Genomic DNA, 21,167 nt, shown 5'->3' on the forward strand with positions numbered 1-21,167 from the left:
ATAAGGTTCTGCTGGAGTAAGTAAGAATTTTCTTAGTTGCTAAAATTTTTTAAATTGTGTTTTTTAAATCATTAAAAATGCAAGATAATTTCCAATTTAATTGCTGTTCTGTTATCGATTATTTTCTTTCATATTAATAGGAAAATAAAATCATTTTGTCATACTTACTAGCATTATAAGTAACTAGAAAATGGTGGCATTTATATTAAACTAGTATAGTGTGGATCTTTGTCTCTAATATATTAATAATACTTTGTTGTTGTTACTTTAATCACCCTTGATCTGTTAAAACTATCCAGTAATCCTCAACCTTTATTTCTCCCCGACACAGCTTTGGGGTATGGCACAATAGTTTTTAAAAGTACAGGCGGGAAAGGGGACGCCCTTCTCTGTCAACTCCCTAAGGATTTTAATATTTATCCTCTTTCCTCCCCACCCTTTGTTATTTTTGTCCATTACCAGAATATATGAGAATTTTGAGTCTTAAAATTAAACATAGAATTAACATTTTAAAGGTAGATTGTAATCATAGCAGCAAATGGTCTTGGGCATGTTGTATGTATTTTTATGTGCTTTAAAATTGGTTCTTCTGCCTTAATGGATTAGAGCAAGCAAATGTTTGGCTCCATTTGAGTCAAGGCTGTCCCGCAGCATGTTAATAGAGATTCTTTCCTATTTTGGAGGACCAAGCGTGTCCGGTTAGGTTGGATGATGGGATGGGCATTGAGGTTGCTGAGGGACCCAGGGTCCCTTTATAGCAGTTTGATGAGTCAGTTTCCAGTTCTCTACTTTAATGACTTGTGACTTTGGGACATTTTTGTAAATAAAATTGGAAGGTCATTAACAGATAACAGAAGTTTAAAATAGAACAGTCCTCATCAATTTTCTGAAACAAAGCGCTATAGGCGAATGGAAATGTGAGTAGGCACGCGGTGACCGGCTCTGACTGAAGTGTGTGATGCGGCAGCATCGCGGCCCCGGAACCCGGAGACTTGTGTGCAGGGGTGGGAACGGTACTCCCGGGGTCAAGACATGCTTTCTCAAGGCTGTGAAGCCTGAAATTTAGGAGGTAAGTTCATATATTTTTAAGGATTAGTTGAAGGTTTACCGTACTTTATGAATGAAGACAGCAAGGGATTTTTCCACGTTAATCAGCATTGTGGTCCTGGGCCCAGCGGGCCGAGGTGCACGTGGGCGAGCCCTCCTTGCTGGTTCGGTGGCCATGCTTTTGGCAGACCTCTGAGGAAAGCTCTCCTGTGGATAAAACCTGAGGTCAGTACCACTTACATCAGTGATTCCAGCTTTGTTATGGTTGTTCTGATGCTTGTTTCTCTGAAAAGGAACTCGGGAAACGTGGTTAATAAAATCAACCCGTTAGATTTCATTTTGGTTTTGATGGAAATATTTCCTCCTATAAAATTTAATGACCATGGATTTGATTGCAGAGATCACTTACCATAACCAGACCTGTCCCTGAGAGGCCATTCAAAACAATTCCATTAGAATCCAGATAACCACTCAAAAACCATGTTGTGGAACATAATGAAAAGGGACTATGGTCTTTTGATATTTTTCCCCTTCGCCCCCCAAGAACAGCCAGCAAACACAGCACGATCTTTTTATTGTCATCGCGGCGCGTCTACAATGGATTGGAGGCTTCAAGGTGGAGCTCCTGTGCAGCAGGCCCATTAGTGACCAGTGCCACCTGCCCAGGTGGCCGCCGGACAGGCCGGATTTTACCGAAAACTCTTGTCATGTCCCTTGGTTTTATAGTGAAGTATTTGAGTGCTTTTATCTGAATGAGGACAATTGGACAGTTTTTAAAATTGTCAAACGGGACCTTTGAAGTCTCAGTACCTTACGCACATGAAATCCATGATGCATTCGTACATGTTTTATGTATGAGTGGGTTTATTTATGAAATATTTATTGAACATTTCTTGCTCGGCAGGCAGTGTTCTGGGTGCTGGAAATTCACCTTTTAAAGCAGGTGGAGTTCCTCTTCTCCCAAAGGGACAGGATGTTGGGTCTTGTATTCTGGAGCAGTGCTAATGGTCCACTTCCGCCCTGTCTGAGAGGGGATGGCTCTCTTCAGTGGCACACCCCCTGCAGTAGACCTCGCAGGGGACGGTGACGACTGCCGGGGGCAGACATCCTGCCATCCCAGCGCCTCCACGCTGGCCCTCAGAAGGTGCCCGGGGTTTTTCCCCCACGGGCTCCTGTTACGGTTGCCCCTGGAGCCCTGTTTCCTCCCACCCTCGCCCGCTTCCCTGTGGGCCCGGGGTCCTCTCAGTGCATCTCTGCAGACAGCCGAGTGTGTCTGCTCGTGTGCAGTGGCTGCGCTCGCGGCTTTGTGCTCCAGTGAGACTTAAATCCTTCAGCAAGCTCGCGGTCAGTGACTTCGGTCTAGCACAGTGCTTTACATGGGTCCTGTTCAGTGTTGCCTGCAACTACTGTCCTTAAAAAGTGTTCCACGCTGAGTTTTCTAAAGATGCCTCGCGTTTCTTGAAGGTTTGTCTTCTAGGGTTAGAGTCAACCCCCTTTGTGTATGTAATCTGCTTTCAAAAATTGTCCAGAGTCTGTTAATATGAAACTTGTTGGTAGGACTCCGTCTGTGCTATTAAGAGTTGCTTCTCATGCTCACGAGCCCAGCAGTCTTCAGTGGTTAGGGGTGGGGTCATTCTCTCTAATCAGGCAAAATGATATAGTGATGTTAGTATGGCTGGATCTAACATCCTTTTTTTGATTGAAGAGGATTTTAGGGGCCATTTTTATTTGCCATAACTCTCCTCCTCCCACCTATCTTTTTTCCAAAAAGTTTATGCTAGATTGAATCATTTCCGTTGTGATTGCTGTTGTTTTCCCATGTAATTGGTTACTGCCACAGATCCCAGGCAGGTGGTCGGTAGAAGCTCCATGTGGTCAGAGGCCAGTGTTCTCTCTTTTGAATCCACAGCCCCCCACCCCGGAGGATCTCAGTGGCATTGCTTCCCGCTGAGCCAGAAGTCTCCTCGGTGGGCGAACTCTGCATCAGAGCCAAAAAGTAAAAAGCAGTCTGTACCTCGTGGCTCACAAACTGAAGTGCCCAGATTTGACTTGTTGGTTATAGATTCTGTTCAGCCCTTTGCTCCTGAGCCTTTCACTGGGACTGATTCATGGATCCTGGCATCCCGTTTTGGGTTAAGTCTGAAGAATTTTATATACAGAATTTTAATTTTTAATGAATTAAATGAAGTGGACCATGCAAGAGTAAGTGTAGTTATGAAGTAAATTAGTTGAAAACCCTTAAAATTGCTAATTTTCATTTTAGAATTTCGTTCTTCATGAGTTGGCAAGCGTAAAAAAACCTGTATACCAAATATGTGCTTGTAGATTCTCGTATTGTTGCGCATGAAAGAGGGGATAGATAAACAGATGGGTGGTATCATCATAAGTACGTGAGTTATCTGTGCTTCTGTGTTCTAATGTAAGAATATTCATTGATGTCTTTGCTTCCTGACCTAAGATGAGGTCTCTTACCATCCTCAGCTCCTCCTACGTTATTCTCTTCCATTACCTGCTTGTCAGCCCTGCGTATTGCAGCTACTTTCCATACTGATGGCAAAATCAGGATTTAAAAATGACATTTCAGGAAACCTGGTTGTAAATAAAGCCTCTCGGCTGACCTGGGAGAATGTACACTCGCTAACCTCTTGGCTGACACCGGCAGGTCTTGGGCCCCGCCCCCAGGTGGTGCGCTTTCTTGGACAACCTGACGGAAGAGTTAGAAGAGAACCCGGAGAGCACGGTGTACGACGATTACAAGTTCGTCACCAAGAAAGACCTGGAAGGTTTAGGTAAATAATCAGGATGAAGTGACTTTACAGTTACGTCTCTGCTTGTTCGGTGGTGGCGGTGAGGGGTGTTGGACATTTTAGAAGTGGTGGAACCACTTTTATCTGATTTTCCAGAGCTCTGCCAAACAGATAGTAAACATAGTTCATATTTCAGATTTATAGTCTGCGCTTAGAGAAAGGTCCAGATGAGTTCAGCCTGCTGAAGCTTTTCTGTATCTTACCTGAGGAGTGACTCCACCTATGTGTAGAAAAAATACCTGTCGAGAAAGCAGTGAATTATTTTTTCAAGTACTAGTTGAATATAGTCAGGTTGTGAAAAACCTTAAAGATGCAAGTGAATGATTTCTGGCTCCCTTTAGGTTTGCTTTTTAAAAGATCTGAGCCAAGACTTGGAACCCACAGACTGACTCTTCAAGTGTGCAGAGCCTTACTGGGTACTTTAGGTTTAAAGACTACGAACTGAGAAATGCCTCTTAATAATAATACTCAGCACTCAAATAGGACTCACGCCAGGCAGGATGTACTCCTTTGACCCTCACAGCTCCGTGGAGTGGATACTGTTGAGATTCCATTTTGTCACTAAGGAGACTGAGGCGCAGAAAGAGTGGAGTGAGTTGCCGAGGGCCTCAGTGGTAGTAAATGTGAGGGTTGGAATTGAACCCCCCAGACCACGCTCTTAGCCTCAGGCACTCCAGCCTCTCAGAAGAGTGAATTTATCCCAGCACCGGTTTGTGGGGCTAAGCGAGCAGATGCCCCAGGAGCGGGGAAGGCGATGTAGCGAGTCACTGAGAATGGGAACGCACAGAGGAGGAGCTGCTCCCCACAAGTCTAGGCAACCTAGTTGTCTTCGAACGAATACATGCACAACAGCAGCTGAATGGTAAAAGAAAATGGACTTGTGTAATAAATAGATATGTTTGGATAAAATGTAATTCTGCCCACTTTTAAAACTCTGAGTAATAGTCAATAAAATACATTCTACTAGAAATCTTTTCATGTACATTATTAATATCTTATAATATGAAGTGAGCCATTGGCTATCAGTTTTCAACAGGTTTCGCCATCACATATAAAACCTTTAAAATAATTTATATTAAAAGAAGGCTTAGTAACTGACTTCTCTTATTTCATAAGATTATTAACATGAAATACTTGCAAGTTCTGACTTTCCCCAGCTGTGGCCTTTAGCAGACCCCATAACATGGTATTTCCCCAAATGGGTTTCACCGACTGCTTACTATGTCTGCAGGAAGAACTTGGATAGAGAGCTCAGTGGCCAATGTCTTGGGCACTGGAGACGGATGGACATGGGTCCATATCCCACTCTACTATGACTTGGCCAATGTACTGGACCTCAGTATGCCTTAGTTCCATCCTCTCTAGAACGGCAGTAATAATGGCGCCCACCCGCAGGGGTGCTTGGCGGCTAAAGCGCACAGCAGCTGGGCATGGTGAGTGAATGTCAGCTGTTGCTTTAAGAGATTTCCTGAGGACCTGTCCTCTTCTGATTAACTTCCCCAGGGCTCACACATCTCATCGGATCGCCTTTTCTCCGGGCATATATGCATGGATTTTTCATGGACATAAGACTCTACCACAAGGTAACACAAAAGCACAGTCGTTTTAGGTGACTGATGAGCAATCTGTAGCCATTTCTTCTTTACTTACTTGCATTTTCACAAAACATACTTAATGATTTGTAAGAAATCTGTCTGTTTGACATAATAGTGATGGTATGTATGAAATTGCTGTGGAGTACAGTTCTTTTATTGTTTTATTTTTACTTTTTTACTTTGAAAAGGTGAAACTGATGGTGAATCCGTTTGCTTATGAAGAGTATAGGAGAGAGAAGATCCGACAGAAGATAGAAGAAACTCGGGCACAGAGAGTCCAGTTAAAGGTAAGTGTTGTGCTCACCATTGAGTTTACTGGAGGAGGGAACTGAATTCTCATTTTGTTGTTATTCCCAAGGAGCCAGCCATCCATTTCTGAGTTTGTCCATCGTTTACTAGATTCTTGGGCTATTCTGTTTGCCACGAGGGTGGATGCTGTGTGGTTTCTTCGTGGCAGGCTCCATTGCAGTGGTGTAATGGGAAATAATGGCAGATGGACTGATGTCATCCCTGCTGCGCCAATCCAGTGGTGTCTGCCGGTGGATATTCAGATTTGGGGATGCTGAGCCCCATTTCTTACTGATAGTAGGCTGAGTCCTAGGCCAGCTCTGTGAGCCACCAGAGCAATAGGCTGTGGACCGTGTCAGGGTCCACACAGCAGCCAGACCACACTGGGTGCATTTATCAGCGGACTGTAGTGTGAGAACCGTTAACCGGGCATCAGAGAACTGGAAAGACAGAAACACTAGGTTTGATGGGAGAGGCGCTGGCTGCAGGGAAGAGGGACTTACGGAGCCAATGCTCCCACTCGGCAGGGCAGCCACCCTCTGAGGAGGGGTCCTCAAGGTAGAAGGGGGCTGCTCCTGGGAGCCTCAGGAAACTAAAAATGGGAACCCCACTCTCCTGGAGCCACCCATGCTGCCAGGGAGAGCAGTGTCGGTGTGTGGGGCCAGCTCAGCAACAGGCAGGCGGGCCAGGCAGTCTGCCTGCTCTCTGGCCCTCCAGCCCTTCCAGCAGCCCCTCCTGATTGAGGTCGTCCCACCACATGATGCAGCCGTTCCCACTGAGCACGGGCTCCAACACGTGCACACACGCTCTCTCGGTGCAAAAGACTTTTCCCCTGTCCCGGTCCTCTGTTAAGTGTTCAAGTGTGAGGAATGAGAGCGCGGTGGCCGGGGCGCTGGGGTGTGGAGCGCCTTCATCCAGCTCTTTGCTTTAACCTTTAAAGATAAAATGTGGGTATTTTAACGCAGCTTGTCTTTCCTCTACTAGAAATTGCCAAAAGTTAACAAAGAGCTAGCACTTAAATTAATTGAGGAGGAGGAGGAGAAGCAAAAATCTACATGGAAGAAGAAAGCTAAGGTAAGATTTTGTAAGGGGTATTTGTAAAACGTGCCCCTGGTGTGCTTTTCGGTGGCCTGCTGACCCCCATCAGGCCCGAACCTGAGGCTGCAGTTACAGTTTGTAAGGCTGGTTGGTTAACAGTGTTATCTAATTATAACGAAGACCTTCAAAACCATTCATGAATTAGGGAAGGAATCCTTCCCTATAATTGTAAAGAATACTTGAAAGAATTGTTAAACCCATCAGCAGTTCATTAGTCTTGCCTTTGAACTCTGCTCTTCAAACCCTCAGAGTTGTAATAGCTCTGATACCTCCTGAGCTGAAAGTCAGGGAGGTGCAGTTACGTTCTGCTTTGGCTCCAGCTGAAATTTCAGGGAGGCAGACAATGAAATATGTTCCACAATATTGCTACCACTGACAACATCACTCAAGTCTGATAGGATGTTTACTGTCAGTTGATGTCGGACCCTCAGTGAAAAGTGTCCCGCCACAAAATGTCAGGAAGCATGGTCTGGGTCTTGCCCAAAGTCAGAAGTGGTAGTATTAATTCTAGTTAAAAATTAATTCGTCTGTTCTTTCAACAAATAGGTACTGCGCTCCCACTGTGCACAAGCGTCATGCAAAGGCACGGCACCTGTGACCCGTTGGTTTTGTAAGGGGTCGAGTTTTGTTAGAACCATTTTTTATTACAAGTATCATTTTCTGCCTTTTCTGCCAATTGTTGGTTGTTGCCCCAAGTCCGTATGAAGTACCGCTCTTGGATTCTGCAGCAGCTCAGTCTGGTGCGGTCATGCGTGACCTCTGCGGGACAAGGGTCTGAGTAGCCTTGGGGATTACTCCACACCATTGAGAGTTTACGTAACAATTCATCTCTCTAGGGGGAGGTATAATCATGCTTAGACACTGGGTTGCATCAGGTCAATTCGAACAAAGGAAAGTGTTTTGGGGTTTTATTGCAGTAGTTCACACATACTTTTAGAAACTGGGTATTTCTCCAAGGTTGGTTGGGAACATTGGCTGTCCCGCTGTCCTTTTTCTCTCTTGCTCTCCCTCCCCTCGCCCTCCACCACTTTCACTTCCCCTGAGATAAACGTTTTTGCCTTTTCAGCTGATTATTTTGGTGTAAAACTATCTCTTAGTAGTGTCCTCTTGACTGTTACATGCCAGGCACTGTCTTGACAGCCTTCCCTCCCAGCACTGTCCTGCTGTGACGTGGGGGAGTCAGTCGTCAGCACGTCCGGGGTTGTGGCTTTGCCCGAGTCCACTTCCAGGTGGCGCTTCCTGCACAGCCCTGGACTCATTGACCGGCGTTCTGTTTGCTTTCTCTGCAGTTACCGCTCCTTAGCCCTCAAGTTTTTGCCCATTGTCTGAATCACATCTCAAGATACTCACGTGAAGATCAGTTGTTAGAATAATTTTATTTTGCTGAAAAGTCTCTTCTACATCTTCCTGCCCTGCAGTCTGGACTGGGCATCTGGGAAGCCTGGTCCTCGGCCGTCATCCTGGGACTCGCTCCCTGAACCCCCACGGTGGCTGCAGAATTATGGGACCTCGGTGTCCTGAAGGAACAGGGTTTCGCACCCAGCCATGCCGTCAGTCGGCGGGGGGGACAGTGAGGAGCGTGTCCACCCTGCAGGTTCTGAATAACAACAGGTTACCCCCTCGTGCTTTTTCCTCGGGGAGTTCTGAGGGCTTTCTCCTCCAAAATAGGAGAGGGAGGCAAGAAAGAGGAAGAGTCCAAGGAAGTCCCCAGGGCTGGCTCTGTGGCCCCTCGCAGTGCTGGCCCCTCAGTGGGTCCTTTCAATCCAGACACTTGGGTCCTTTAGCTGGGAAATTTTCTTGGGAAAAAAATTAGGTGGTTTCTCTCTGCCATGATCCGTGGCCGTGGTTCATGTGCAAATGAGGAGTTCAAAGAGCTGAACGGACGCTCTCAGGCAGTGGCTGGGCTCCTCGTCACCAGGTGGGGACCTGGCCACACTGTTGATTTGGGAAGCTCCGAACAGCAGTTTCTTTGTGGCCTTTGTCTTGGTGGTTCAGATTCTCCTCCTTGGAGAATGGCAGTCCGCTGCCAGCATTTTGAGAGGTGATACCTAGAGTCTGTAGGGCTGCAGGGATGCGGGTGGGGTGGCACCCCTCCACCTGAGGCTCCCCTTGCCCTCAGGGTGCTGCTGGCCTGGCCGATATCTCCCATCCAGAGAAGAGGCCTCTGGTTGGACAGCCCAGGCACTAGGCCTTCCTTTTTTGTTCCAAAATCTCATTGCTCCGGTTCCCTTTTCTGTCCTCTTCATCCTTCAGGGTCTGTGGCGTCTTAAAGCCCCCTTTCTATTGTTTTAGTGGGGGTTTAGCAGAGCTTAGGAGATGCTTGTGTTCAAACCACACCGTTACTCGGAAGTCTGCATCGCCCTGATTTCACAGGTGCCGCAGCATTGGAAGAAGAGTTTGCTTTCAGTGTCAGACATGCCTCACATATGTTACCACGTTAGCACAAACTGCTAATGAGCTTCCTGCTCAGATCTGCAGATACCCTGCTTTGAGGTCAGGCTGATGTAAACAGTACTTAGAGATGTTTTCCAGATTTCAGGGGCGCGTGTTTGGCAGAGACGCGTGAGTGTTTACAGGGCGGACCACTAGCCAGACATCCGTAAGCTCCTGTAGAACATCACTAGCTGCACCTTACCCAACGTAAAAAAAAAAAAGACAGCTGTGAAAACAAGCAGTCAGACAAGGAAAAACCTCTGGGGGAAATACTTTTGCAGCTCTGTCAGAAGAGTTTTTATTTTATAAATGTTCCTCCAATGCATACTTGTCTTTAGGCAAAGCAATTTATTTGTTTAAAAGTAAGAAAAATCTTTAGAGTACTAGCAACATATTCTTTTAAACATGTTTCTCTGTTATCTATTAAATATTGTTATTTAGTAAATATAGTAAGATGAAAAGGGAATGTTTTCTTGGGTTCTATTTTTTTTTTTACCTGAAAATATATAATAGGTTGATAGCTATTCATTTGAAAATATTTAGAACTTTGGTGACACTGCCTATCCTGTATTTACAGGTAACTCCAAAATTTATACAGGTTAGCCCCCCCCCTGGGCCTGAGACCCAGGCCTTGCTCCCAGGCCCCCAGTGGTGTCCGTTGGAATCCAGGTGGCATTCACGCGTCAATACCATAGACGTAACCAGTCTTACATGGAACAGTTTCTTTTCTGCTTGTTAATTTTTTTAATTCACTGGATTTTTTTAAAAGACTTAATATTTTAGCCAGAGTTTTAGGTTCACAGAAAAATTGAGGGGAAGGCACAGATTCCCACGTAACCCCCGTCCCCACACACGTACAGCCTCCCCACTGTTCCTGCCCCCACCGAGAGCGCTTCTGTCGCAGTTGGTGAGCCTTCGTCCACACGTGGTCACCGGACCGCAGTTGACGCAAGGGTTCGCTCTGGGCGGTGCGCACGCTCCCGGCTTGGACAAACATGCGATGGCATGCACCCACCTTTGCAGTAGCACACGGGGTGGCCCACTGCCCTCAAGTCCTCTGTGCCCCCCATCCGTGTCCCCCAGCCCCTGGCTGCCACTGACCTCACTGTCTCCACGGGGTACCTTCTCCCCGGTGCCATCGAGCTGGAGTCATGCAGTGAGCGGCCCTTCCAGGCTGGCTGCTTTGACTCGGTGAAACTTGGTGATAAGTTCCCTCCGCGTCTTTTAGTGGCTTGACAGCTGACTTCTTTCTAGTGCTGAATAGCGCTCGTTGTCTGGATGGGCCCCAGTTTATCTCCCGACTCACTTCCTGCAGGACAGCTTGGTTTCTGGCCCTCACCTCGCGCTGTGCCTCCTTTTCTGCTCTCCAGTAATGGCGCCTTACTCGTGAGGTCACCGGCTTCTAGGCACTGAGCTGGACGCTTCAGGAAAATCTCTTTTTTCTTTTTTTTCTTTTTTTTTTTTAAGATTTTATTTATTTATTTTTAGAGAGAGGGGAAGGGAAGGAGAAAGAGAGGGAGAGAAACATCAATGTGTAGCTGCCTCTCGCACACCCCCACCAGGGACCTGGCCCACAACCCAGGCATGTGCCCCAACTGGGAATCAAACCAGGGACCCTTTGGTTCACAGGCCAGCACCCATTCCACTGAGCCACACCAGCCAGGGCTGAGGGAAATTTGTAACCTCGTTTCTTACTCTTTTTCCTTGCATCTCCTGTATAGCATCTGTAAGTTTTCAGTTCTAACCTGAAAACACATCTCACACACATCCTTTCCTTACATAGGATTGGATCCCACCGTAGCACCCCATTGTCCTCACTCAGCTCCGGCTCTTCTCTCGGTATCCTGAAGTGGCCACCTAATCTTCCTCACGAGCCCAGCTCCCCGTCAGCAGCCCGTCACACCCCGTGCTGCTGAAGCACACTTCTGTCTGTCATCTCTGCCTCCTCTCGTCATCTTCCCTCACGCTTCCCCTCGCCTACAGAATAAAGGTCATGGCATTGAACGTCCTTTACAGCCTGGTCCCAGCAACAACAAAAAACTGCTGTCAAATGTCACCATTGTCCTTGCGCCATCAGACTACTCCCCCCACCTCGGCGGGCTGGAAGTGCTCTTCCCCTCTCTCTCTCTCAGAACCGACTCATCTCTCAGCCCCACCCTCCAGGTGCCACCTCCCCTGGAAGCCCTGCTGAGGTGTCTCTTTTTAGAGTCACTTGCAGCCTCTGCCCCTAGAGCACTGTCTGCTCCGTTGGGCATTTTTCCTAAGGCCCCTTGTAGGGTACCGCGCTTCCTTTCTCTTTAGTTGTGGGTGAGCGCCTTGGGGTCAGACCTTACCTCTCTTTGTTTCTTCCTCAACCCTGTACCTGGCCTGGAAATGGTGTCTGGTCACTGTCTGATGTGTCTTGAGTGTGCATCCGGCCTGCCACAGAGTTCAAGGTGAGGGTTTATCAGATGTTTAAGTGCACACGACTGATGAGCAGGCTGCGGTCTGTAATGTCTCACGATTTGACAGTCGGGTGCACGTGCCTAGCTCCGCTACACAATCATAGGGCTCAGAACTCAGCTTCTTACAGCCTTAGTCACTCTCAGGAGTGGGAAACGGTCCCTTCCGTCGGGAGAGCTAGAGTCCACCACGCACAGGTCAGCTTTTCCAGCTGGTGTCCACCTTGTTTACTGTACCAACCACACTAAGTAGGTTGATTTACCTGTTATCCAAGCCTGTGGCAGATAAGGGACGGTACAGAGCCCAGAGTGTGCAAGACTGTCACCTGTTCACATGAACTGGCGAGTGTGTGGTGCGGTCTCGTAAAGTCTCTGTTCAGAGTGGCACGAGTACAGAGGAGGTCAGCGGCAGGCCTGAGCTCCCCAGCTGGGCTCAGTAGCAAAGTTCGACTGTGTCAGAATGACGGGCTTGTGTCCTTGAGGAAGCTAACCGGCCCAGGGAAGATTGATGAGGCTGTTCTGAAAGGGGTTGAAATATTCCCGTTTCCAAACAACGCAACTAAAGTGAGTAAACTCCCACCACCAACTCCCACCAGGTTCATTCTTGACCTGGTGTCGCTGTGCGCTTCCTCTCCTAGTTTTGGAACATGGAACTCAGAGACTCACTAATTTTAATTCCATACATTAGCTGTGCTTGAAAAGCCCTGTTTTTCCCTGACTGGTGTGGCTCAGTGGGTTGAGTGTCGTCCTACAAACTGAAAGGTCGCTGGTCCGATAACCAGTCAGGGCACATGCCTGGGTTGGGGGCCAGGTGCCCGGTTGGGGGGCTGGGAGCGTGCGAGAGACGACTGACAGTCGTTTCTCTCCCTCTCTCCCTCCCTTCCCCTCTCTCTAAAAATAAATAAATAAAATCTTTTTTAAAAAGCCACGTTTGAAAAACATATTTCCTTGAAAAGTGGTTTTGCATTCAAAATGTTAATAGAAGAAAATTCTCTCTAATGTATTAAGCATAAAGTTAGTCAGAAGCTCCTCACATGTGATGGCCAAGCGGCGCAGGTCGTCTCTGAAACAGAGGACTAGCGTTTGTGTGTGGGCAGGGATAGAGCTGGGTGGCGGTCAGAAGCTTCTGCAAACCAATTCTAAAGAAAATTCATAACAATCTGATAAACTATGCCATCTACAGCTTATCGATCTGTAATTGAGTGAAACATTGTAAAGCCATTGTTCTGGTCAGATTTTACTCAGATACTAACTTTAAATTTTTACATCCTTTCTACAGAGCCTTCCTAATATTCTTACCGACGATCGATTTAAAGTTATGTTTGAGAACCCTGACTTCCAAGTAGATGAAGAAAGTGAAGAATTTAGGCTTTTGAATCCACTTGTTTCAAAAATCAGTGAAAAAAGAAAGAAGAAACTAAGACTCTTAGAGCAACAAGAACATCCAGACAAAGTAATGTACTGTCGTGCAGAATTTGCCACTGTTTCTTTAGGGTGAAACTTTCTTTGTAAGTTGGCAGGGTCTTCGAGTGCACTTGAGAAGTGACTGGTCTGACCTTCAGCCTGGGCTACGTCTCGCTTAATGACAGGCGTTCCCCCAGTGCACGCGCTCTCAACGTGCTCTGATGGGCTAAGGCTGTTTGAAAGTAAATGACGGGTGGGGGTTTAGTTGGGGAGAGGAGCTGCGTCTCACTATTTTTATCCTCAGGAAGAGGAGGAAGAACCGGAAGGAAAACCGAGCGACGCGGAGAGCTCTGAGAGTTCAGATGATGAGAAGGCCTGGGTCGAGGAGGTCAGGAAGCAGCGCCGGCTGCTGCAGCAGGAGGAAAGAGCGAAGCGGCGGCAGCAGCTCAGGGAGGACCAGCAGACCGTCCTTAAGCCCCAGTTTTATGAGATCAAAGCAGGCGAAGAATTCAGAAGCTTCAAAGACTCTGCCACCAAGCAGAAGCTGATGAAGTGAGTAGCACCGCCCTCACACAGTCAGGGCCTGGCTCTTCCTCTCCGCACCTGGCCCCGAGACTTCCGGTCTTCCGGTCTTCCGAGGGAGCCAGGCCAAGGGAACACCCTGGGCTTTGTTGTGATGCCTTGTAACGACTTTCCCAGCTGTAGTTCGCATGCAGGAAGATGCAGGGTGTAGGCTGTGAGTGCTGGTAAATGCGTATTTACCGCTTCTGCTCTGCCGAAGCCACACTCATTTGCTGTCCTTGTGTTTTCCCATCGGGTGGCCTAACCTACAGATACCTGCCTTACTGTCTGCCCTACAGATCAGTAGTCTTTGTGCAGTGGCAACTGAGCTAACGTTCTTTGCCTCGTAAGTTATTTTTGAAAATCGAAATGTCAGTCGTCTTTACCCCCATCTCAGTTTACCTGATTATTGAAAAGATCACTTGGAAAAATTGCCAGAAATTTTAAGCCTTTTGTGGGAAAGTTGAGAGATTAGGAAAAGTGGTATTCTGGAACAGTGAGGTATACAGAAACATAGATAGAAGGGGAATTCCTAGTCATATGGGAACTTTATTTTAAACTTTGGGGAAACTGCCAAGCTGCTTTCCAAAGAGGCTTCTCCCTTGTGCATCCCCCCGGCAGTGCGTGCAGCCTCCCGTTAGGCGTAGCTGCGGCGCTTCCATCTTTTATCCGGGGCTGCTGCGCTCAGGAGCTTGTTTCTAGCGTTCTGACTCTGCGGCGTGAACTGCTGGGTTAGGTTGTCCGCTGCTCGTGTCTTACTTTATTTACCTCGTTCCCTGCACCTAAGTCAGTACCAGACAGGAGCAGGTACAGGGGAAGCCCTGTGACACGGGGCCGCGCCAGCCCACTCAGATCTACTCAGGAAGTAGGTCTTTTCAGGATCTGCTGAAAAAGAACTCATTTACCCACCAACCTGCTGACTGAGACAGTCTGGGATCAGTTGCTTTTAGTGTAACCGTGGTAACGGGCCTGACCTGGGAGTGGGAGGCAAGACTAACCTCAGGGCTGGTCGTCTGCTGCCTGTGGGTTTAGCAGGGTATGATGTAAAAAAGGGTGAGAATTGAGTGTTCAGTGACTAAATAATAGTGAAGTTAACAGTAATAATCGTAATACACTGCACTTGAACTCTTTACTAAGATAAACATTTTTTGAGAAGAGGAGCTATACAAGTAATAATGCTTTTGTGAGCTTGAAAGAAAACTGTTGTTCGATAGCCGTCGGTAGAAATGCCGGCGGTGTGCTGGCACTCCGGCACAGAACTGCTGATCGCATTCTAGTCTTGACTGGAGTATTTCGGCCAATCCTGGACTTGCAGTCTTAATATCATTTAATGAAGCACTGAACCCTTATCCTTCCGGGAACTGAAGTGGCCTCTTACGTTGATTCTGGGAGTTACCACAAGGCCGGCAATGAAACATCAAAATCGAGTGGTCATGTGCGGACGCTCACTTGGACTTGCCCAGCTTGACAGCCATGTCCATAAAAGGGAAGAGTGAATAGTGAATTGCAGCGCAAACTTGAGCGAGTTCTCTTCTTTGCTGGGCTAGTGACTCGGCTTTAGATAGACGTACACGTCTGTCAGCAGGTTTCCGGGGCTCGCAGTGCGCTCCGCTCTGTGTGTGAGTGCATTCATCCGATTCCCTGTCGGCCTCCCCACCCGCCCACTCTGCAGTCAGCATCCCAGGAGAGCCTGGTGTGAGCCAAGTGCCACTCTGGCCTGGGGGTGGGGAGGGAGGGCACAGCCCACGGTCCTGTCGCCATCCCTTCTCACCGGGACTCCATGCGCCATGAGGAGGCAGGTGAAAGTTGCATCAGAAAGAAAGAGCTTCAACTGGAGACTGAAGGAAGCCTCCGTAAGGGACTGTTGGAACTGGTCTTTCCATAGATGAACAGGTGAACACCAAAAGCAGGGTGGGAAAGATGCGTTGGTTAGGCAGAGGCCATGTGAGTGTGGGAGTGCGCTGCGACCATTGAGGGGACAGCCGTTTTTGCTGGAGCACAGCCCAGGTGGAGGGAGCGGCGGGAGACTAGGCTGGAAGGACACGCTGAGCCCCACCGGCCCTGCAGAGCGGGGGAGGTTTCTAGCCCCAGTTAAGGGGACCAGGTCTACCCCCAACCCCACGCATCATGTAAATCCTTAGAAAACCAGCGCATGCTTGTAGAAAATAATGACAAAACTGTGTAGGCATCAAAAAGTCCGTTTCCCAGAGCTGGTTAGCAAGAAATCTGTTTTAGAAAATTTGAGGGAGAAACGGGGCACTTGGGGCCAGCCAAGAAACTATGCCCAGGTCCCAGCTGGAAGTGACGGAAGCCTGACCCATGGGCTGGAGAGGAACAGGCACACTGAGACCCAGGTCACCCCAGCCTGGGACAGAGGGAGAGAAACGGCAGTCACCAGCGCGGCTTCGGTTCACGGCAGAGAGCCAGTTGGGCGATGGTGACAGGGTGGGCGGCGCTGCCACCCAGGGAAGGACACCGTGAAGAGCAGGGTGACGGCCAGAGGTGCTGACTCTTGATGGCACTTAGTGCGGTGACGCCACTTGGGGCCTGTTGGGGTTTTTGTCTGGGTGTGTTTTAAGAATTCCTCTAGACCGTATTACCTAGTGATGGAATTTCCTGGACCAGAAGGGTGTGTGATAGGCAAGGCCAGATCGTCACTTCGCGCTCCTCTTAGAGTGCCTGTTCCCCCACGTGGGTAACAATGGCGGGTGTTAGGGACTCTCCGCAGGCCACCAGAGCTGATGGGGGAGGTGTCGGCTCCCCGGCGGCTTGAATTCCCAGCTCCAGAGATAGGGCCTTTGCAGCCGCGAGTGCAGCTGAGAGCATTGAACTGGGCTTTACGGTGGCCTTTGTGGTGCAGGTAAGTCTGCCCAAGTTGTGCTGCGCTGAGAACGAAGTAGTCGGGGTTTTGACAGGCTTAGAGCAGGTCATGTTCCCGTGGACTCCGTGTCTGCGCTCCCCGGACGTGGGCTGTGGGGGGCGCTTTTCTGAGGGCCACACCGCAGCACCGACTCGAGGTCACCTTCCACCCCCTAGTCCACTTTCACACAGAGTGACTTTAAAAGCTCTCAGGTAAGCATTCTTTTTAATCAAGTAGTTTTGATTACAGAAGTACTAGTGTGTATAGACTGAAGCTTCAAACAAGTGAGCCATCCAGCCGTCCCATCCCCAGTCAGTGTCTGATTTGAGTTCCCCTCGGAGTTTGTGCCCACTTTTCTCCTTCCCTCTGACACGGCCCACCAATCGATTAGGCCCCTCCCTGTGCTCGCGCCCCCCGTCCTGAGTAATTCTTCTCACCTTTCAACCTTCTGCAGCCCATCTCTTTCTTCTTATCAGTCCCCACCAATTTGGGGTTTTTTTGTTTATCTGTGACAGATTTTTCCCCCAAAATCTTTACTTTCGGTTTACGAAGTAGCCCAAAGCTGGGGGACCTGAAGCCTGGGTGGGAAAGAAGCAGGACCCAGGAGGGCAGGAGGGGCAGGCACAGCATGCACTGGCATGCGGCCCTCCTCCACCAGGCCCGGCAGTGCGGTCTCAGCGTTTTCTTCCATTGGACAGAAAGTTGGGGGGGTGGTCTGTCTGCCTCTTCAGTCATCTCTGGCCGAATTCACACTCGATAGCAGGCTTTGGGGCTGCTGGGCAGCAGCCGCCCACTGCAAACTGATTTTCAGAGGGAGGGCCAGCTCCCTCCCAGCCTGCGTCTGATCTCCTGCCACGGCTCCTTCTACACAGCGCGTCTCTCCACGGCCCAGACAGGCAGGTCCTCACAGGCGCACGTCGCGAGTGCCGGGGCTCGTCCGCCCTGTCATGGAGGAAACGGGTCATTCCTCAAAGAGTAGTAATTTCCCACAATTTACTTGAAAAGTCTTTTTCTTCCCAAATTAGTGTTTTCTGGGTACCCCTTGTCTCAGTGGCTCCATAGTTATTCACCATCCCTGTTAGCTGTAAAGCATCCAAAAGGCACAGAGAGAATGAGTGGGGCGAGGAGGCTGCTTGGGCTGACATAACTCGCATGCAGGGTTAGAGTCAATTCACAGTGCACTTCTGAATTCTTGTTAAAGGAAAGAGCTAAAGTAAATCTTAATTCCACGCGGCACGTCATGTGGAAGCTTGTCATTTAGAATCCTTAATGGATACATTTCCTGAGCAAGACTTTATAAATCACGTGTGGTCTGACACCGGCCTGGGAGCGCGAAGGTCTTAAACTGGAGTCCCGGTTTTAAACTTGAATCCCATGTCGCCCGGAGCAAGCCGTTTACTGTCTTTCCTCCCTTTTTGCCATCTATAAAGGATAAATACTTCTGTCTCAGGGATGTTGAAAGGATTATAATTAGTCAGTCTGTAAAGAACTTTAAAGATGAAGAGTACTTTAAAAGTGCTTCTTAATAACATTATTGCCTAGAAAAGAGTGCCACTTTTATGCTAACCACTTTATGCCTCAAATTACGTCAAGAAGGTCTGTTCCGAACATTGCAGCCCTCGTAAACTGGGGCTGGCTCTCTCCCGCTGCTCACATCAAACGGGCTGCAGGCTCTCAGAGGAGCCTCAGCCTGTCTGTGGGCCTTCCAGAGCTGGGCTGTGTTAGTCACTGAGATGGACAACATCCCCTGTTTTATGCAGCCGAGTTTTCGAGACTAATGTGCAAAGGGGACGTCAGCTTTAAGTTGGGACGCGGAGGGTGGGAGGGGTGTTTTCTTCATTTTGAGGAGGGAGCAGAGCAGGGAACTGAACCACAGTCTTCTCTTTTTCCTTCCAGTTTCATCTCAGGGAGGTGAGGGTGTGGCTTCAGCCTTTTTCAGAAGGATTAGTGCTGAAGTTAAAAAGTATTGGAAGTATCTCTCTTTAGGCCTAATTCCTTTTGTTCCCTCTAAACCCAGTTAACAAAAAGGGCCAGCGTTTTGAGAAGGCACGCAGTGAAGTGATACATAACCGGTACTGGATCCAGGCTGGGCCTCTCGACTGTGAAGAGGTGGAGGGAGGGCGGGACAGGGGCAGAGGATGGGCGCCGCAGGGCATGGCTCACCGATTACACAGAGGGACCCCGCAGAAGTTTGGGAAGCACGATGGAGACATGCTATGAAATTTAAGTTGGGGGGGGGGGGGGTAAAGTGTGTCAGAGGCACTCAGGTGAGACACTGAGAGGCCCCTGGGGAAGTGCGGTGACCAGGGCCGAGTCAGAGGGGAAGGACCCTCACTCAGCGTGGTCGCTCTTGTTCTCCCTCCCCGTGAACAGACGGAGTCACCAGTCCTGTTCATGTTGTCCGTTCCATGGGTGAGAGTGAGGCCCAGGGCCCAGACCCGGGGAGGGGAGAGTCAGGGTCCTCCCAGCGCTTCTCTCCATCCCCGTGGAAGGTGAACGAGGAGCTGGCTTCCGCGGTTTAGATGTAAAGTGCCTTAGCGGTGGGGGGACCGCTGACACCGCACTAAATCTCAGGCTCAGAAACTTGAGTCAGCGAGGCAAGCAGCGGCCATGGGAGAGTGTGGGACCCCCACTCACACAGCCAGGTTAGTGGGTGTCCGACAGCCACCGTTCGTGCCGCGCATCCGTGGGCTGTGAGCAGTTCAAGCCGTGTCTGTCTTCATGTGTGTAAAGGTTTTTCTTCATGTGACCTGTCCTGATGAGAATTTGTTTCAAACAGTGAATCAGAAGATAATGCTAATTAATTAGCGTGTCATTCTCTTACACTTCTTGCAGTAAAACCCTGGAGGATCGGCTGAAACTTGAAGCAGAAAAGGGGACGCTGAGTGTGTCGGACACCACAGTGGGCAGCAAGCAGCTGACGTTCACGTTGAAGAGGGTGAGCCGGCGTTCGTATTCCCACACCCCGACACGGCCTGGCTTCCGGCAGCCCCGAGCCCGTGTCTGACCCCAGGACCACCCCCCCTCGCTCTTCCCCATGAGGGAAGCAGCGCCCCTGCGGAGCCTCTCCCCACAGCCAGAGCCCCCCGGGGGAGAGCTGGCTGTGTCCACAGTGACCCAAGGGTTGGCGCTGGTGGTTCCTGGGTCACATGGCCACCTGAGGGGCCTGTCGCCTAGCACGACAGAAGTCCTGCCCACCTGAGGCCGCAAGGGGATACTTGAAGTGTAGGTGGGCTTTGAAGGCCAGGACTTCCATACCTTCCTGACGGACGTCCCGCTGGCCCATGAGTCCGGTTTCAGAGGTGGTTACTTGTCCGTTTAGGGCCTGGTCTAAACCGATTTCTGAAAATCATTTGTTCATCCAGCTTTGGTAAGGCCCGGCACAAGCTATAGGATGAATAGGCTGCTTAAGTATTTGCTATTAACTAATGAGTAAAACCCTGTGGTTTTATTTTCCAAAAAAAGTTTTTCATTCAGCAGATCTCTCTTAATATATATTGTTTCCAACTGTGAAAAAATGACAAAGAGTCTACCTCTGATTTTTTTTTAAATCAAGGTGTAATTCACACACCATAAAATTCACCCTTTTGAAGTACGGTCAGGGTTTTTAGTATAATCACCAGGTTATGTAATCATCACCATTACCTAATTCAAGAACATCCTCATCACCCCAAAAGCTAACCCCGTAACCTTTAGCGGTCACCCCATGCCCCCATTTTCCCAGCCCTGGGCAACCAGCCTCCTCCCTTCTGTCTCTGTGGGTTTGCCTGTCGGGACATTTGCTCTAGACGGAGTCACACAGTGTTTTCTTCCGTGACTGGCTTCTTTCACTTAGTGTGTTCTCGTAGCGTGGATTACAGCTTCATTCCTTTTTACAACTAATCCTTCTTCGTGTGGGTAATACCGCATTTTGCTTATTCGTCCATCTGCTGATGGGCATTTGGGTTTTAGCCCCTTGTTGGCTGTTACGAATAATGCGGCTGTGGAACTTCAGGTACCTGGTCTTGCGTGGACATGCGTGTTCATTATCTCGGGGGTGATACCTAGGAGTGGAATATTTGGGTCATCTCATAACTTTCTGAGGCACTGCCAGACGGTTTCCCCCCCGTGGCTGCGCCGTTTCTGATTCCCACCAGTAAGTGTACGAAAGCTCCGTATTTCCACGTCCGCACCAACACTTGTTATTGTCTGTCTTCTTTATTGTGGCCATCCTCGTGGGTGTGAAGTGGTGTCTCATTGTGGCTTTGATCTGCATCCCCCTGGTGACTGATGGTGTTGAGCATCTTTTTATGTGCTTATTGGCAATTTGTGTATTTTCTTTGGAAAAATGTTCAGATCCTCAGCCCATTTACCTCCGATTCTTTGACAGGTCTCTCTGATGGCATCAGGCTTGCCAAATGATAGGAATGTTTTTTCAGTTAGTATTCATCCCCTGTAGATACAACTTTTTTAAAAAGCAAAAAAAAGAAGAAATTTTTTGCTCGTGATGAGCGCTCTCAGGGTTCAGCCTTTAGCGTCCGAGTGTGCCGACCGCAGGGGGACCAGTCACTGTGCCGTGCGTGGCCCTGGTGCACACTCCGCATGTGCCCGGGCGCTCACACGAGTCGGCTGCCTTCCTCTGAGTCTCCGCCCT

The 21,167-nt window shown here is 48.9% G+C and overlaps 1 protein-coding gene across 2 annotated transcripts in view; it reads left to right on the forward strand.

The window, feature by feature from the left end:
* NOL10 (nucleolar protein 10) overlaps nucleotides 1-21,167 on the forward strand; it is a 72,625-nt gene that overhangs the window by 44,660 nt on the left and 6,798 nt on the right. For both annotated transcript variants that reach the window (XM_024552460.3, XM_024552459.4), the window contains exons 14-20: nucleotides 3,710-3,836; nucleotides 5,358-5,437; nucleotides 5,638-5,736; nucleotides 6,722-6,811; nucleotides 12,989-13,162; nucleotides 13,418-13,665; nucleotides 19,370-19,472. In XM_024552460.3, the coding sequence (XP_024408228.1) occupies nucleotides 3,710-3,836; nucleotides 5,358-5,437; nucleotides 5,638-5,736; nucleotides 6,722-6,811; nucleotides 12,989-13,162; nucleotides 13,418-13,665; nucleotides 19,370-19,472 (921 nt within the window). The remainder of the gene's footprint in view (nucleotides 1-3,709; nucleotides 3,837-5,357; nucleotides 5,438-5,637; nucleotides 5,737-6,721; nucleotides 6,812-12,988; nucleotides 13,163-13,417; nucleotides 13,666-19,369; nucleotides 19,473-21,167) is intronic.

This window comes from Desmodus rotundus, chromosome 5, assembly GCF_022682495.2.
Source record: "Desmodus rotundus isolate HL8 chromosome 5, HLdesRot8A.1, whole genome shotgun sequence".
In the NCBI taxonomy this organism is placed as follows: Eukaryota; Metazoa; Chordata; class Mammalia; order Chiroptera; family Phyllostomidae; genus Desmodus; species Desmodus rotundus.